This window comes from Lampris incognitus, chromosome 4 (assembly GCF_029633865.1).
Source record: "Lampris incognitus isolate fLamInc1 chromosome 4, fLamInc1.hap2, whole genome shotgun sequence".
Classification (NCBI taxonomy): Eukaryota; Metazoa; Chordata; class Actinopteri; order Lampriformes; family Lampridae; genus Lampris; species Lampris incognitus.
Window position 1 is genome coordinate 3,154,508 of NC_079214.1, and position 18,164 is coordinate 3,172,671.

Consider the following 18,164-nt stretch of genomic DNA (forward strand, 5'->3'; position numbering starts at 1 on the left):
GGTTGTAATGAGTGGTTATTTGAGTTACTGTTGCCTTTCTATCAGCTGGAACCAGTCTGGCCATTCCCCTCTGACCTCTGGCATCAACAAGGCATTTTCGCCCACAGAACTGCCGCTCACTGGATATTTTCTCTTTTTCGGACCATTCTCTGTAAACCCTAGAGATGGTTGTGCGTGAAAATCCCAGTAGATCAGCAGTTTGTGAAATACTCAGACCAGCCCGTCTGGCACCAACAACCATGCCACGTTCAAAGTCACTTAAATCACCTTTCTTCCCCATTCTGATGCTCGGTTTGAACTGCAGCAGATCGTCTTGACCATGTCTACATGCCTAAATGCATTGAGTTGCTGCCATGTGATTGGCTGATTGGAAATTTGCGTTAACAAGCAGTTGGACAGGTGTGCCTAATAAAATGGCCGGTGAGTGTATATATATATATATACACACACACACACACATATATATACACACACACACACACATACATTTTAATGATTCTATATGCTTTGTTTTTTTACCACTTGGCTTTTTTGATTTTTGGAGTAAAGTGAAAGAAGAAAATGTAAGTGTCAGTTTCATGGGTAGACCAGCGTAGACCACCAGGCACCGAGAGACCACCACTTGAAAGACAATCAGAAAGAATAAAGCTACAGAAAAAAGAAAGGAACAGGACTTGAGAAGCGGTTAAACTGTTTTAAAAAACATGTTTTATGTTGGTTTTGTGGTTCATAGGAAAGAGTCAAACTGGGTCATTACAAATCAAACAGTAAACGTAGAGACGACACACCGAAACCTGAAGGACATCTTTACCACTCCCCCCGCCGCCCTCCAGCACATCACAGCCTTCCACACACTGACAGAGCACCCACCTCTCGTATCATTTCAGAGGCTTTCTCAATCATAAATAAAGACAAACAAACAAACAAGACTTCATTTAATTACACAATTTACATTTTAAAGCTGTGGATCTAGTGGTAACAGTGAGCCTGGGAGCGATGTGGAGTTCACTCTGCATCTGCATCTTCATATTAGACTGGTGGGATGAGGCGGGCTGGGATGAGCCGGGGTGGGATGAGGCCGGGGTGGGATGAGGCTGGGGTGGGATGAGCTGGCGTGGAATGAGGCTGGGGTGGGATGAGGCGAGCTGGGATGAGTTGGGGACGGATGAGGCTGGGGTGGGATGAGCTGGGGTGGGATGAGCTGGCGTGGAATGAGGCTGGGGTGGGATGAGGCGAGCTGGGATGAGTTGGGGAGGGATGAGGCTGGGGTGGGATGAGCTGGCGTGGAATGAGGCTGGGGTGGGATGAGGCGAGCTGGGATGAGTTGGGGAGGGATGAGGCTGGGGTGGGATGAGGCTGGGGTGGGATGAGCCAGGGTGGGATGAGCCAGGATGGGAAGAGTTGGGGAGGGATGAGGCTTGGGTGGGATGAGCCGGGGTGGGTCTTCTAGTGTTTCGGGACTTGTGTGAAGATCCGCAGTCCATGCATTCCTTGAATCTCATCCTTGAGTGCCTGTGGAGTAAAAATTACACAAATCACAAACAAATCAGGTCCACCCAAAGCAAAGCACCCCGTGAGCCCGGAAACCAAAACAACCCTTTTCTTCTGGGGTCACAAGCTGGTGAAAAACAACAACAACACCAAAAAGTCACTAGGAGCAGGCTCTAACTCCCCACCATGGTCACTAGGAGCAGGCTCTAACTCCCCACCATGGTCACTAGGAACAGGCTCTAACTCCCCACCATGGTCACTAGGAGCAGGCTCTAACTCCCCACCATGGTCACTAGGAGCAGGCTCTAACTCCCCGCCATGGTCACTAGGAGCAGGCTCTAACTCCCCACCATGGTCACTAGGAGCAGGCTCTAACTCCCCACCATGGTCACTAGGAACAGGCTCTAACTCCCCACCATGGTCACTAGGAGCAGGCTCTAACTCCCCACCATGGTCACTAGGAGCAGGCTCTAACTCCCCACCATGGTCACTAGGAACAGGCTCTAACTCCCCACCATGGTCACTAGGAGCAGGCTCTAACTCCCCACCATGGTCACTAGGAGCAGGCTCTAACTCCCCACCATGGTCACTAGGAACAGGCTCTAACTCCCCACCATGGTCACTAGGAACAGGCTCTAACTCCCCACCATGGTCACTAGGAACAGGCTCTAACTCCCCACCATGGTCACTAGGAACAGGCTCTAACTCCCCACCATGGTCACTAGGAGCAGGCTCTAACTCCCCACCATGGTCACTAGGAGCAGGCTCTAACTCCCCACCATGGTCACTAGGAACAGGCTCTAACTCCCCACCATGGTCACTAGGAGCAGGCTCTAACTCCCCACCATGGTCACTAGGAGCAGGCTCTAACTCCCCACCATGGTCACTAGGAGCAGGCTCTAACTCCCCACCATGGTCACTAGGAGCAGGCTCTAACTCCCCACCATGGTCACTAGGAACAGGCTCTAACTGTGTGTGTGAGAGAGAGAGAGAGAGAGAGAGAGAGAGAGAGAGAGAGAGAGAGAGAGAGAGAGAGAGAGAGAGAGAGAGAGAGAGAGAGAGAGAGAGAGAGAGAGAGAGAGAGAGAGAGAGAGAGAGAGAGAGACATCATCCACACCGGGACCAATGACCTGCACTCTGCACAGTGACACAGCGGTGGCGGTGCGTAGAGTGGCAGAGAAAGCAAGTGGAGAATTCCCAGAGGCACGGATCGTGGTGTCAACACTGCTGCCACGGCGTGACACCCCACCCCATATAATCCATGGGATCAGCAGACACCAGCAGAGGCTGTGCTGCTCTTCCCAATGTCCACCTGGCTCACCATCCAGCCATCAGCCTCCATGACCTCTACGACGGACTGCACCTTCACAAGGAGAGGGTGCGGATTTTTGCGAGGACCCTAAAAGATGTTGCTTTGGGCCGCAACCCAACCACACCCACCTATCCTCCATCAGTAGGAGACTACAGACCAGAACCCTCCTACATCCCCAGATGCCGCCTTTCCCCCCCAGAGCACACAATACCTGGACCCCTTTCCCCCCCCAGCCCCATACTCCATACTCACCTTTGGGCCGAAAGCCCTACACACCCCCACACCTATGTGCTGCTTCCCCCAGGTCCAAGAAACCTGTGCACCCAACCCCTCCAAAAGACAAACAGGCAACAACACTTGACAGAGCCTGTCCCCCACAGCACAGGCCACAAAGCTATGCTGCTGCAGGAGCCCAGCCCCCTCCCACACCCACTGCCCCAGCCAAGACCGAGCTGGGAGAGATAAAGGAGGTGCTCCACACCCTGTGCTCCAGACTCCTGCATGGCAGCATCTAGGGCGACCTCTACGTGCCATCAGATCTTGATGGGGTAACCACTTACACGGGGGGATCCTGAGTGTTGATTTGGCTCTGGGTGTGTATAATAATGCCCACAATATCGATAGTGAGGTATTTGGTAAGTGTTATCAGAATATTTCATATATGTCTTCTTCCACTGTAACTTGATAATTCTCTGTCTCACAAAAGAGACTCAGTGTATGTTTTCTTTTCATGCGTTCTTTTTCTGTCTCTTGTTGGAACATTCAGGGTCTCTTCTCATCTTCCTTTGGGATGAAGAGTAGAGACCCTGACTTCTTAAAACACATCGATAATATCGACATAGTCATATTAACTGAAACCTGGTGTCGTGAGGACATAACCACCCACTGTCCCTCAGGTTACAAAGAAATAATTATTCCATCAAATAAACTTAACTCAGTACATCGTGGATGAGACTCTGGAGGTATTTTGATTTGGTACAGAGGATGTTTAACCAACCACATTTCAAAAATTATAATCGGAACATCCCACTGCTGGCTAAAACTCAGCAATAAAATTGGCATATCAAGCAAAGATATCCATCTCTGTGCTCTATATTCTCCCCCAACTGAATCCCCATATTATGATGAGGATTTCCTGAGTAACCTCCATGAAGAGGTAAGCCTTTTCCAGGCCCAGGGAAATGTGCTGCTGTGTGGCGATTTTAACACAAGAACAGGTTCAATGAGTGATACCATTGACCCTCAGGGTAACAGACATGTGTTTGGTCAACATTCCCTGTACCTCTCACCAAGCCTCATTAAAAGGAGCTCCCTCGACTGTACTGTGAACAAGGCTGGTAAGGAGCTAGTGCACCTCTGTCGCGCCTCTGGCCTGTACACGCTTAACGGGAGGATCAGAGGAGACCCTCTGGGAAGGTTCACATGTTGTTCAGGTCTTGGAGCTAGTGTAGTTGACTATGCAATAACTGACATGGACCCCACCTCCTTCAACGCATTCACTGTCAGACAACAAACTCCTCTTCCTGACCATAACCAAATTATGATTTTCTTCAAAACTATTAACCTGACTCAAATGCCTATAGAGGAGCCCAGCAAGCTGTTCAAAATTAGTAAGACCTACAGATGGGCTCCAGACAGAGCAGAAAAATTTATCAATATCCTGAATTCATCCAAATTACTTAATATGATTACTAACTTCATTAACAAACCGTCTGAAACTAATAAGGACAATACCAACCAGGCTGTCCATGAAATCAATTATATCTTTCAGACGGCAGCAAACATGGTCCTACCAAGGACCCACAACAGAAACAAGAAACAATCTGAAAATGAAAAATGGTTTGACAACGATTGTAAAAATATAAGAAAAGAACTGTGTAAACTATCAAACCTGAAACACTACCAACCTCAAGATATGGATATAAGAAAGAAATATAGCGAAATATTAAAACTATATAAACACACATTAAGAATGAACAAACAAACCCTACAGGAAATAGAAATTCCCTGAATCAAAACCAATTCTGGGAAATGTGGAATAATCTGAGCTCTACAAAACCACAAGACCTGCCTATCCAAAATGGAGAAATTTGGAAAAGTCATTTTGAACATATCTATTCGGAAATCCAACAAGAACACTCAAATTCCAATTAAAATCTGATCAAACAAAAATTACGGTTGCTCGAATGCACTATAAAAGACAACCAAAACCCATTGGATTTTCCAATAACACAAGAAGAATTGGCACAGAAGCTCAAATCCTTAAAACCCAATAAAGCTTGTGGCCTTGACAGCATCAGAAGCGAGATGCTTAAAAACAGCACACCTGAGCTGCAAAGGGCAGTACTCAAATTGTTCACCATCGTTCTAAGTTCGGGATTTTTTCCTGACATCTGGAGCAAAGGGCTTATAACTCCTATTCATAAAAATGGAGACAAATTGGATCCTAATAATTTCAGAGGCATTTGTGTGAGCAGTAGTCTGGGGGAGGTGTTTAATAGCCTTTTGAACAATCGAATTCTAACCCTCCTTAACGAACACAATGTCCCGAGCAAAGGTCAAATTGGCTTCCTCCCAAATCACCGGACTACGGACCATATTTACACCCTACACACCCTCATAAATGAAAATGTGAATCAAACCAAAAATGGAAAAATATTTGCTTGTTTTATTGACTTCAAAAAAGCTTTCGACTCTATTTGGCATGAAGGACTATACAATAAACTTTTACAAAGTGGTGTAGGGGTAACGTGTGTGACATAATAAAGTCAATGTATTCGGACAACAAATGTGCAGTTAAGATTGGAGACAAACACACTGAGTCCTTCACTCAGAATAGAGGGGTGAGACAGGGCTGTGGACTTAGCCCAACACTGTTTAATATATATATTAATGAACTGGAACAGTCTGTAGCCCCAGGTCTCCCCCTGTATGACATGGAAGTGAAATTTTTGCTTTATACAGACGATCTAGTTTTGTTGTCACCAACCGCAGATGGGCTGCAACAACTACTAGACCTGCTTGAGGACTATTGCCAGCACTGGGCCCTGGCAATAAATCCAAAAGTAATGATCTTCCAGAAGAAGCCCAGATGTCAGGAAAATAGATACCAGTTGACTCTAGATAGCATCACCTTAGAGCATACGATGCAGTATACTTACCTGGGTCTAATTATTACAGCATCGGGGAGTTTCAGTAGGGCAGTGAATAACCTAAAACAAAAAGCTGGCAGAGCTCTATGTGCAATTAAAAATAAATTCTTTAACATTGATATACCAATCTCCATCTGGTGCAAACTGTTTGATAGTGTAATTCTGCCCATTGCACTATATGGAAGTGAGGTATGGGGTCCACTCAGTCTTTCCAGCTACACTAGATGGGACAAGCATCCAGCGGAAACCCTACATGCTGAATTCTGTAGAACAGTGTTTCCCAACCCAGTCCTCAAGGAACCCCTATCCTGCATATTTTCTTTGCAACCCTGATTAGGTACCTGTTTGTAGTTATTCAACCAATCAGCAATGAATTTTGTCAGATGTTGCACACCTTGCATAATTAAGTGCTGCGAGATGATTGGTCGAGTAAGTACAAGCAGGGCTACCTGTGCAGGGTTACAATGAAAATCTGCAGGATAGGGGTTCCTTGAGGACTGGGTTGAGAAACACTGCTGTAGAATGATTCTGGAAACACAAAGGAAAACACCAAACAACGCATGTAGGGCAGAATTAGGCCGGTTTCCATTATTGATAAATGTACAAAAAAGATCTCTACATTTCTGGATGCACTTAAATACAAGCCCAACAAATACACTGCACTTTAAAGCTCTGAAAACCCAAGAACTGAACCCCGAAAAGAGTCCCCTGAAGCAGCTGGCTCTGAGACTCACTAACCCTTTAACAAATACTAAGACCAACCAACCTCAGGCCAGCACTGCATCCCAAACAAAGATTACGATAAATCAGGCTATAAAACAAAGCAAGGACAATTATGTGAAACATTGGAACGCTGAAATCAAAACTCAAAACAAACTAGAAGTCTATCGGGCCCTAAAAACAAACTATGATTTGGAAGAATGCCTCTTAACTGTCAGAGACAGGAAGCAGTGACAGACCCTCACCAAATACAGGCTCAGTGACCACAGTCTCGCCATTGAAAAGGGGAGACACAAAAAGACGTGGTTGCCAAAAGAGCAACGAACATGTGGACAGATGAGGTGGAGACAGAGGGGCACTTCCTCCTTAAATGTGACACATTTGAAAAACAGCGCCGGGCTTTTGTCCAGGAACTGGAACATGTGACTCTAGAGTAGCAGGACATGGAGGACGCAGGTAAGCTGCGGGTGGTCCTGGGAGCATTGCAGCAAAATTTATATTATCTTGCCACAACCTGAGAGACAGTGGATGACGGCACCTATTGCTACTATTGTTATTTCATATCATAATCATTGTTGTTGTTGACGTTATTATTATAATCATTGTTGTTGTTGCTGTTATTATTATAATCATTGTTGTGTTGCTGTTATTATTATAATCATTGTTGTTGTTGCTGTTATTATTATAATCATTGTTGTGTTGTGTTGTTGTTGTTTTACATGCTTTGGCAATATGTACACAAACGTATGTCATGCCAATAAAGCACATATTGAATTGAATTGAGACAGCGGCAGAAAGACAGAGAGAGAGAGGGAGAGAGACAGTGGCAGCGAGAGAGAGAGCAGAGAGACAGCAGCAGAAAGACAGAGAGAGAGAGAGAGACAGTGGCAGAAAGACAGAGAGAGAGAGAGACAGTGGCAGAAAGACAGAGCGAGAGAAAGCAGCAGAAAGACAGAGAGAGAGAGAGACAGTGGCAGAAAGACAGAGAGAGAGACAGCGGCAGAAAGACAGAGAGAGAGAGAGAGAGAGAGAGAGAGAGAGAGAGAGAGAGAGAGAGAGAGAGAGAGTGGCAGAAAGACAGAGAGAGAGAGAGAGAGAGAGCAAGAGACAGCAGCAGAAAGACAGAGAGAGAGAGAGAGAAAGAGAGAGAGAGAGAGAGAGAGAGAGAGAGAGAGAGAGAGACAGCAGCAGAAAGACAGAGAGAGAGCGAGAGCAGAGAGACAGCAGCAGAAAGACAGAGAGAGAGTGAGAGAGAGACAGTGGCAGAAAGACAGAGAGAGAGTGAGAGAGAGACAGTGGCAGAAAGACAGAGAGAGAGTGAGAGAGAGACAGTGGCAGAAAGACAGAGAGAGAGTGAGAGAGAGACAGCGGCAGAAAGACAGAGAGAGAGTGAGAGAGAGACAGCAGCAGAAAGACAGAGAGAGAGTGAGAGAGAGACAGTGGCAGAAAGACAGAGAGAGAGTGAGAGAGAGACAGCAGCAGAAAGACAGAGAGAGAGTGAGAGAGAGACAGTGGCAGAAAGACAGAGAGAGAGTGAGAGAGAGACAGCAGCAGAAAGACAGAGAGAGAGTGAGAGAGAGACAGTGGCAGAAAGACAGAGAGAGAGTGAGAGAGAGACAGTGGCAGAAAGACAGAGAGAGAGTGAGAGAGAGACAGTGGCAGAAAGACAGAGAGAGAGAGAGACACAGCAGCAGAAAGACAGAGAGAGAGACAGCGAGAGAGAGACACCGGCAGAAAGACAGAGAGAGAGTGAGAGAGAGACAGTGGCAGAAAGACAGAGAGAGAGTGAGAGAGAGACAGCAGCAGAAAGACAGAGAGAGAGTGAGAGAGAGACAGTGGCAGAAAGACAGAGAGAGAGTGAGAGAGAGACAGCAGCAGAAAGACAGAGAGAGAGTGAGAGAGAGACAGTGGCAGAAAGACAGAGAGAGAGTGAGAGAGAGACAGTGGCAGAAAGACAGAGAGAGAGTGAGAGAGAGACAGTGGCAGAAAGACAGAGAGAGAGTGAGAGAGAGACAGTGGCAGAAAGACAGACAGAGTGAGAGAGAGACAGTGGCAGAAAGACAGAGAGAGTGAGAGAGAGACAGTGGCAGAAAGACAGAGAGAGAGAGAGACACAGCAGCAGAAAGACAGAGAGAGAGACAGCGAGAGAGAGACACCGGCAGAAAGACAGAGAGAGAGGCAGACAGAGAGCTGCACCCCCCCCCCCCCCCGCCCCTTGGCTGACACATACGACAGGCTGTGAGAGAAAAGTCTCTACTGGATTGGGACAAGTGAAATGCGTCCAAGAGAAATGTCTTAACCTTGTTGCCAAATAGAAACGGAGTTGGTGAGAGACAAGGTGAACGACAACATTTACGTAGCCTAAATAAACAGGACATGTATTGTCTTCATTTCTGCAGTACCGATGGCAGGACCGCTACCGTCGGCGCTCATCGATACTACGGTCTTTAATCATTTAGCACCGGTGCCGGTTAAATATCGGGCCTCGGTAAGCATCCCTACTTAAGGCTTACTGAAGAAATGGGGGAAACGGTAAATCAACATCGAGAAAACTACACATACAAGCTGCACACGACACCCCATGAAGAAGAACACGGAGCAATAGTTTACTCAGCAGCATGGTGTTGATCCCACTCGTCCAGACACACAGCGTGAGGACTTATTACAGCAAGGCTGAAGAATTACAACACACACACACACTGTGTTCTGTCTGCCGTACACTACAGAGACTGCTGACATCACCACAGCTGCTTGTCAACCTTTTCTTTTGCCAAACTGGACTTGACATGAAAGTCAAGTAGTGGAAGGTTTTAGCTCGACACATAAAGGCCGCTGAACGCGGCGCGGCGGTGTGCCCAGAGTCCAACTTGCTCCGCGGGTCCCCAAGTGACGCAGACAGTAAACCTGGACGTGAAGTGGGCTTACCTGGTTAACCAGCTGGTGCTGCTGAACAGTCCTTTTCCCCTCGAACTCGTCAGACTCTATGTGGATCTCGTACATGGCACCGCAACCACCTGAATACAGACGAGAAGCCAACAGACAGGTCATCAGAGTCATGGACATGAAACCGCCGAGTCGCCACAAACCTTTGAGCAGCAGTCTCAAGGCTGACGGGCTGCACGGGCAGGACGCAGGGTCTGGGTTACCAGAAGTGCATTTGAGAATGGACGCCTCCACAAAGACCACAAAGACTGTTAAACACTGTGGGCAAGCCTACGTTCCAGAGGGGAGGAAAAGTTTTGTTCTTAAGTAAGCATCCAGTTAGGCTTTGCTGAAGGGGCCCAATGAAATCATTTCTGTGTGTGACAGCAAACAATTGTAAGAACAAAAAGAAGAAGAAGGTTTTATGTTGACATACCATCTCAGGATAGGCATTACGTTTGGAATTTGAAATGTTCAAATCCCATGTTCTGAAATGCTGCGTCAGACTGGCTGGTGGCGTTTGTAAAGAGAAAATGCTTCCTGGCTCAAAGCCACATTCAGATGCACAGGAGAACACACGGCATCTACCAGCCAGAGGCCTGCTGCTCTTCTACATGCCTGTGTACTGAACAGGGAGGATGGACCATTAATAAACCTGCAGCAATTAACTACAAGCCCATTTCCATCTGCAGACCATCGACAGAAGGTAGCATAATACTAAAAAACCACACGATACAAGACAGCAACATGAACAATAATACTCATCCATCCATCATCCATCCATCCATCATCCATCCATCCATCATCCAAACCGCTTATCCTGCTCTCAGGGTGGCGGGGATGCTGGAGCCTATCCCAGCAGCCACTGGGCAGCAGGCGGGGAGACACCCTTGGCAGGCCGCCAGGCCATCACAGGGTTCACACACTCTCACAGACACACACACACACACACACACACACACACACACACACACACACACACACACACACACACACACACACACACACACACTTTGGTAAGTACAGTAATATCATAGACAATACTTTGAGCAACACAAGAGAATAAAGCTGGAGGAAGGCGGTCACGGCATGGCTGTGTGGGCTTCAGCCTGCTGATGATGTGGTCTGGCTGATGGTCCGGAGCTGCTGTGTGGGCTTCAGCCTGCTGATGATGTGGTCTGGCTGATGGTCCGGAGCTGCTGTGTGGGCTTCAGCCTGCTGATGATGTGGTCTGGCTGATGGTCCGGAGCTGCTGTGTGGGCTTCAGCCTGCTGATGATGTGGTCTGGCTGATGGTCCGGAGCTGCTGTGTGGGCTTCAGCCTGCTGATGATGAGGTCTGGCTGATGGTCCGGAGCTGCTGTGTGGGCTTCAGCCTGCTGATGATGTGGTCTGGCTGATGGTCCGGAGCTGATGTGTGGGCTTCAGCCTGCTGATGATGTGGTCTGGCTGATGGTCCGGAGCTGAAGGGTGATGTTGGTGTCGCACATCTCATGGATGATGTCCTGCATGCGTTCAGCATGCAGCACCAGAGCCACGAACACACACAGGACTTGACAAGACCAGGAAGTGCTCAGGGTTGACGGACCGACCTGCACTCTACTGCCACACAGGCCTGCCTGTCTCTGTGAGCAGCCGGGGGAGAGCACGCAGCCCGGGCACCGCGCCACCTACCTGATATATCCACCACTCTGAGGGACGACGCAGAGGGAAACTTCTGCTTGAGGACTTGTGCGATGCGGATCTCTCCGTCCGTCTGAGAAGACAAGCCTCTGAGAAGCCGCACGGCGACCCCCTGCGAGGGAAAGACAGAGCAAGAGAGACGGTCATGTCGGTAGCAGGACGGTCGTGTCGGTAGCAGGACGGTCGTGTCTGTAGCAGGACGGTAGCAGGACGGTCGTGTCTGTAGCAGGACGGTCATGTCGGTAGCAGGACGGTCGTGTGTGTAGCAGGACGGTCGTGTCTGTAGCAGGACGGTCGTGTCGGTGGGAGGACGGTCGTGTCGGTAGCAGGACGGTCGTGTCTGTAGCAGGACGGTCGTGTCTGTAGCAGGACGGTCGTGTCTGTAGCAGGACGGTCGTGTCTGTAGCAGGACGGTCGTGTCGGTGGGAGGACGGTCGTGTCGGTAGCAGGACGGTCGTGTCTGTAGCAGGACGGTCGTGTCTGTAGCAGGACGGTCGTGTCGGTGGGAGGACGGTCGTGTCGGTGGGAGGACGGTCGTGTCGGTGGGAGGACGGTCGTGTCGGTAGCAGGACGGTCGTGTCTGTAGCAGGACGGTCGTGTCTGTAGCAGGACGGTCGTGTCGGTGGGAGGACGGTCGTGTCGGTGGGAGGACGGTCGTGTCGGTGGGAGGACGGTCGTGTCTGTAGCAGGACGGTCGTGTCGGTGGGAGGACGGTCGTGTCGGTAGCAGGACGGTCGTGTCTGTAGCAGGACGGTCGTGTCTGTAGCAGGACGGTCGTGTCGGTGGGAGGACGGTCGTGTCGGTAGCAGGACGGTCGTGTCTGTAGCAGGACGGTCGTGTCTGTAGCAGGACGGTCATGTCTGTAGCAGGACGGTCATGTCTGTAGCAGGACGGTCGTGTCTGTAGCAGGACGGTCGTGTCGGTGGGAGGACGGTCGTGTCGGTAGCAGGACGGTCGTGTCTGTAGCAGGACGGTCGTGTCGGTGGGAGGACGGTCGTGTCTGTAGCAGGACGGTCGTGTCGGTGGGAGGACGGTCGTGTCTGTAGCAGGACGGTCGTGTCGGTGGGAGGACGGTCGTGTCTGTAGCAGGACGGTCGTGTCGGTGGGAGGACGGTCGTGTCGGTGGGAGGACGGTCGTGTCTGTAGCAGGACGGTCGTGTCGGTGGGAGGACGGTCGTGTCGGTGGGAGGACGGTCGTGTCGGTGGGAGGACGGTCGTGTCGGTAGCAGGACGGTCGTGTCGGTGGGAGGACGGTCGTGTCGGTGGGAAGACGGTCGTGTCGGTAGCAGGACGGTCGTGTCGGTGGGAGGACGGTCGTGTCTGTAGCAGGACGGTCGTGTCGGTGGGAGGACGGTCGTGTCGGTGGGAGGACGGTCGTGTCGGTGGGAGGACGGTCGTGTCTGTAGCGGGACGGTCGTGTCGGTGGGAGGACGGTCGTGTCGGTGGGAGGACGGTCGTGTCGGTGGGAGGACGGTCGTGTCGGTAGCAGGACGGTCGTGTCGGTGGGAGGACGGTCGTGTCGGTGGGAGGACGGTCGTGTCGGTGGGAGGACGGTCGTGTCGGTGGGAGGACGGTCGTGTCGGTAGCGGGACGGTCGTGTCGGTGGGAGGACGGTCGTGTCGGTAGCAGGACGGTCGTGTCGGTGGGAGGACGGTCGTGTCGGTAGTAGGACGGTCGTGTCGGTGGGAGGACGGTCGTGTCGGTGGGAGGACGGTCGTGTCGGTGGGAGGACGGTCGTGTCGGTAGCGGGACGGTCGTGTCGGTGGGAGGACGGTCGTGTCGGTAGCAGGACGGTCGTGTCGGTGGGAGGACGGTCGTGTCTATAGCAGGACGGTCGTGTCGGTGGGAGGACGGTCGTGTCGGTGGGAGGACGGTCGTGTCGGTGGGAGGACGGTCGTGTCTTTAGCAGGACGGTCGTGTCTGTAGCAGGACGGTCGTGTCGGTGGGAGGACGGTCGTGTCGGTAGCAGGACGGTCGTGTCTGTAGCAGGACGGTCGTGTCTGTAGCAGGACGGTCGTGTCGGTGGGAGGACGGTCGTGTCGGTGGGAGGACGGTCGTGTCGGTGGGAGGACGGTCGTGTCGGTAGCAGGACGGTCGTGTCGGTGGGAGGACGGTCGTGTCTGTAGCAGGACGGTCGTGTCGGTGGGAGGACGGTCGTGTCGGTGGGAGGACGGTCGTGTCGGTGGGAGGACGGTCGTGTCGGTGGGAGGACGGTCGTGTCGGTAGCAGGACGGTCGTGTCGGTGGGAGGACGGTCGTGTCGGTGGGAGGACGGTCGTGTCTGTAGCAGGACGGTCGTGTCTGTAGCAGGACGGTCGTGTCGGTGGGAGGACGGTCGTGTCGGTGGGAGGACGGTCGTGTCGGTGGGAGGACGGTCGTGTCGGTAGCAGGACGGTCGTGTCGGTGGGAGGACGGTCGTGTCGGTGGGAGGACGGTCGTGTCGGTGGGAGGACGGTCGTGTCTGTAGCAGGACGGTCGTGTCGGTGGGAGGACGGTCGTGTCGGTGGGAGGACGGTCGTGTCGGTGGGAGGACGGTCGTGTCTGTAGCAGGACGGTCGTGTCGGTGGGAGGACGGTCGTGTCGGTGGGAGGACGGTCGTGTCGGTGGGAGGACGGTCGTGTCTGTAGCAGGACGGTCGTGTCGGTGGGAGGACGGTCGTGTCGGTGGGAGGACGGTCGTGTCGGTGGGAGGACGGTCGTGTCGGTGGGAGGACGGTCGTGTCGGTGGGAGGACGGTCGTGTCGGTGGGAGGACGGTCGTGTCGGTGGGAGGACGGTCGTGTCTGTAGCAGGACGGTCGTGTCGGTGGGAGGACGGTCGTGTCGGTGGGAGGACGGTCGTGTCTGTAGCAGGACGGTCGTGTCGGTGGGAGGACGGTCGTGTCGGTGGGAGGACGGTCGTGTCGGTGGGAGGACGGTCGTGTCGGTAGCAGGACGGTCGTGTCTGTAGCAGGACGGTCGTGTCGGTAGCAGGACGGTCGTGTCTGTAGCAGGACGGTCGTGTCGGTGGGAGGACGGTCGTGTCGGTAGCAGGACGGTCGTGTCGGTGGGAGGACGGTCGTGTCTGTAGCAGGACGGTCGTGTCGGTGGGAGGACGGTCGTGTCGGTGGGAGGACGGTCGTGTCGGTGGGAGGACGGTCGTGTCTGTAGCAGGACGGTCGTGTCGGTGGGAGGACGGTCGTGTCGGTGGGAGGACGGTCGTGTCGGTGGGAGGACGGTCGTGTCTGTAGCAGGACGGTCGTGTCGGTGGGAGGACGGTCGTGTCGGTAGCAGGACGGTCGTGTCTGTAGCAGGACGGTCGTGTCGGTGGGAGGACGGTCGTGTCGGTGGGAGGACGGTCGTGTCGGTGGGAGGACGGTCGTGTCGGTGGGAGGACGGTCGTGTCGGTAGCAGGACGGTCGTGTCGGTGGGAGGACGGTCGTGTCGGTAGCAGGACGGTCGTGTCGGTGGGAGGACGGTCGTGTCTGTAGCAGGACGGTCGTGTCGGTGGGAGGACGGTCGTGTCGGTGGGAGGACGGTCGTGTCGGTAGCAGGACGGTCGTGTCGGTGGGAGGACGGTCGTGTCGGTGGGAGGACGGTCGTGTCGGTGGGAGGACGGTCGTGTCGGTGGGAGGACGGTCGTGTCGGTGGGAGGACGGTCGTGTCGGTAGCAGGACGGTCGTGTCGGTGGGAGGATGGTCGTGTCGGTAGCAGGACGGTCGTGTCGGTGGGAGGACGGTCGTGTCGGTGGGAGGACGGTCGTGTCGGTGGGAGGACGGTCGTGTCGGTGGGAGGACGGTCGTGTCGGTAGCAGGACGGTCGTGTCGGTGGGAGGACGGTCGTGTCGGTGGGAGGACGGTCGTGTCGGTGGGAGGACGGTCGTGTCGGTGGGAGGACGGTCGTGTCGGTGGGAGGACGGTCGTGTCTGTAGCAGGACGGTCGTGTCGGTGGGAGGACGGTCGTGTCGGTGGGAGGACGGTCGTGTCGGTAGCAGGACGGTCGTGTCGGTGGGAGGACGGTCGTGTCTGTAGCAGGACGGTCGTGTCGGTGGGAGGACGGTCGTGTCGGTGGGAGGACGGTCGTGTCTGTAGCAGGACGGTCGTGTCGGTGGGAGGACGGTCGTGTCGGTAGCAGGACGGTCGTGTCGGTGGGAGGACGGTCGTGTCGGTGGGAGGACGGTCGTGTCGGTAGCAGGACGGTCGTGTCGGTGGGAGGACGGTCGTGTCGGTAGCAGGACGGTCGTGTCGGTGGGAGGACGGTCGTGTCGGTGGGAGGACGGTCGTGTCGGTGGGAGGACGGTCGTGTCTGTAGCAGGACGGTCGTGTCGGTGGGAGGACGGTCGTGTCGGTAGCAGGACGGTCGTGTCGGTGGGAGGACGGTCGTGTCGGTAGCAGGACGGTCGTGTCTGTAGCAGGACGGTCGTGTCGGTGGGAGGACGGTCGTGTCGGTGGGAGGACGGTCGTGTCGGTGGGAGGACGGTCGTGTCGGTGGGAGGACGGTCGTGTCGGTGGGAGGACGGTCGTGTCGGTAGCAGGACGGTCGTGTCGGTGGGAGGATGGTCGTGTCGGTAGCAGGACGGTCGTGTCGGTAGCAGGACGGTCGTGTCGGTGGGAGGACGGTCGTGTCGGTGGGAGGACGGTCGTGTCGGTGGGAGGACGGTCGTGTCGGTAGCAGGACGGTCGTGTCGGTGGGAGGACGGTCGTGTCGGTGGGAGGACGGTCGTGTCGGTGGGAGGACGGTCGTGTCGGTGGGAGGACGGTCGTGTCGGTGGGAGGACGGTCGTGTCTGTAGCAGGACGGTCGTGTCGGTGGGAGGACGGTCGTGTCGGTGGGAGGACGGTCGTGTCGGTAGCAGGACGGTCGTGTCGGTGGGAGGACGGTCGTGTCGGTGGGAGGACGGTCGTGTCGGTGGGAGGACGGTCGTGTCTGTAGCAGGACGGTCGTGTCGGTGGGAGGACGGTCGTGTCGGTAGCAGGACGGTCGTGTCGGTGGGAGGACGGTCGTGTCGGTGGGAGGACGGTCGTGTCGGTGGGAGGACGGTCGTGTCGGTGGGAGGACGGTCGTGTCTGTAGCAGGACGGTCGTGTCGGTGGGAGGACGGTCGTGTCGGTGGGAGGACGGTCGTGTCGGTGGGAGGACGGTCGTGTCTGTAGCAGGACGGTCGTGTCGGTGGGAGGACGGTCGTGTCGGTAGCGGGACGGTCGTGTCGGTAGCAGGACGGTCGTGTCGGTAGCAGGACGGTCGTGTCTGTAGCAGGACGGTCGTGTCTGTAGCAGGACGGTCGTGTCTGTAGCGGGACGGTCGTGTCGGTGGGAGGACGGTCGTGTCTGTAGCAGGACGTTCGTGTCGGTAGCGGGACCTGCGTGTCGGTAGCAGGACGGTCGTGTCGGTAGCGGGACCTGCGTGTCGGTAGCAGGACGGTCGTGTCGGTAGCGGGACCTGCGTGTCGGTAGCGGGACCTGCGTGTCGGTAGCAGGACGGTCGTGTCGGTAGCAGGACGGTCGTGTCGGTGGGAGGACGGTCGTGTCGGTGGGAGGACGGTCGTGTCGGTGGGAGGACGGTCGTGTCGGTAGCAGGACGGTCGTGTCGGTGGGAGGACGGTCGTGTCGGTAGCGGGACGGTCGTGTCGGTGGGAGGACGGTCGTGTCGGTAGCAGGACGGTCGTGTCGGTAGCAGGACGGTCGTGTCGGTAGCGGGACGGTCGTGTCGGTGGGAGGACGGTCGTGTCGGTAGCGGGACGGTCGTGTCGGTAGCAGGACGGTCGTGTCGGTGGGAGGACGGTCGTGTCGGTAGCGGGACGGTAGCAGGACGGTCGTGTCTGTAGCAGGACGGTCGTGTCGGTAGCGGGACGGTAGCAGGACGGTCGTGTCGGTAGCAGGACGGTCGTGTCGGTAGCGGGACGGTCGTGTCGGTGGGAGGACGGTCGTGTCGGTAGCGGGACGGTCGTGTCTGTAGCGGGACGGTCGTGTCGGTAGCGGGACGGTCGTGTCGGTAGCGGGACGGTCGTGTCGGTGGGAGGACGGTCGTGTCGGTAGCAGGACGGTCGTGTCGGTAGCGGGACGGTCGTGTCGGTAGCGGGACGGTAGCAGGACGGTCGTGTCGGTAGCAGGACGGTCGTGTCGGTGGGAGGACGGTCGTGTCGGTAGCGGGACGGTCGTGTCTGTAGCGGGACGGTCGTGTCGGTAGCGGGACGGTCGTGTCGGTAGCGGGACGGTCGTGTCGGTGGGAGGACGGTCGTGTCGGTAGCGGGACGGTCGTGTCGGTAGCGGGACGGTCGTGTCGGTGGGAGGACGGTCGTGTCGGTAGCGGGACGGTCGTGTCGGTAGCGGGACGGTCGTGTCGGTGGGAGGACGGTCGTGTCGGTAGCAGGACGGTCGTGTCGGTAGCAGGACGGTCGTGTCGGTGGGAGGACGGTCGTGTCGGTAGCAGGACGGTCGTGTCGGTAGCAGGACGGTCGTGTCGGTGGGAGGACGGTCGTGTCGGTAGCGGGACGGTCGTGTCTGTAGCAGGACGGTCGTGTCTGTAGCAGGACGGTCGTGTCGGTAGCGGGACGGTCGTGTCGGTAGCGGGACCTGCGTGTCGGTAGCAGGACATAGCGCCTTCAGCAGAAGCGGTTAAGTAACTGCCGGCGGCGGCCGGAAGTTCTTCGGTAAACTACCTGATTCATGCGGAGGAACCCCGCCACGGGAAACATCTCGCGATGGTCTCCAGACCACTTGTTGCTAAAACCAGACGCCGCTTCTTCACTCAAGCCCACTTCTACAACGCCAGACGCACAGCAAGAGTCATGCCCGCAGCCATAACCCGTTAGGCGCATTTGTATGACGTAAGACCAAATCCGAAAATGTGTGGCGCATCAATATGACGTAAGAACCAGCGGACCGCTGGCTCGTCCAGATAAGTCAAGTCGGGT

General features: G+C 54.7%; 1 protein-coding gene across 1 annotated transcript; it reads right to left on the minus strand.

Moving 5' to 3' along the window:
* Positions 1-691: 691 nt before the first annotated feature.
* On the minus strand, positions 692-18,042 carry bola3 (bolA family member 3). Its single transcript, XM_056279048.1, has 4 exons — positions 17,910-18,042; positions 11,270-11,390; positions 9,601-9,689; positions 692-1,512 (listed from the first exon to the last, which is right to left on the minus strand). The coding sequence occupies exons 1-4, from the start codon at positions 17,943-17,945 to the stop codon at positions 1,447-1,449; spliced, it is 312 nt and encodes a 103-aa protein (XP_056135023.1). The 5' UTR covers positions 17,946-18,042; the 3' UTR covers positions 692-1,446.
* Positions 18,043-18,164: the final 122 nt, after the last annotated feature.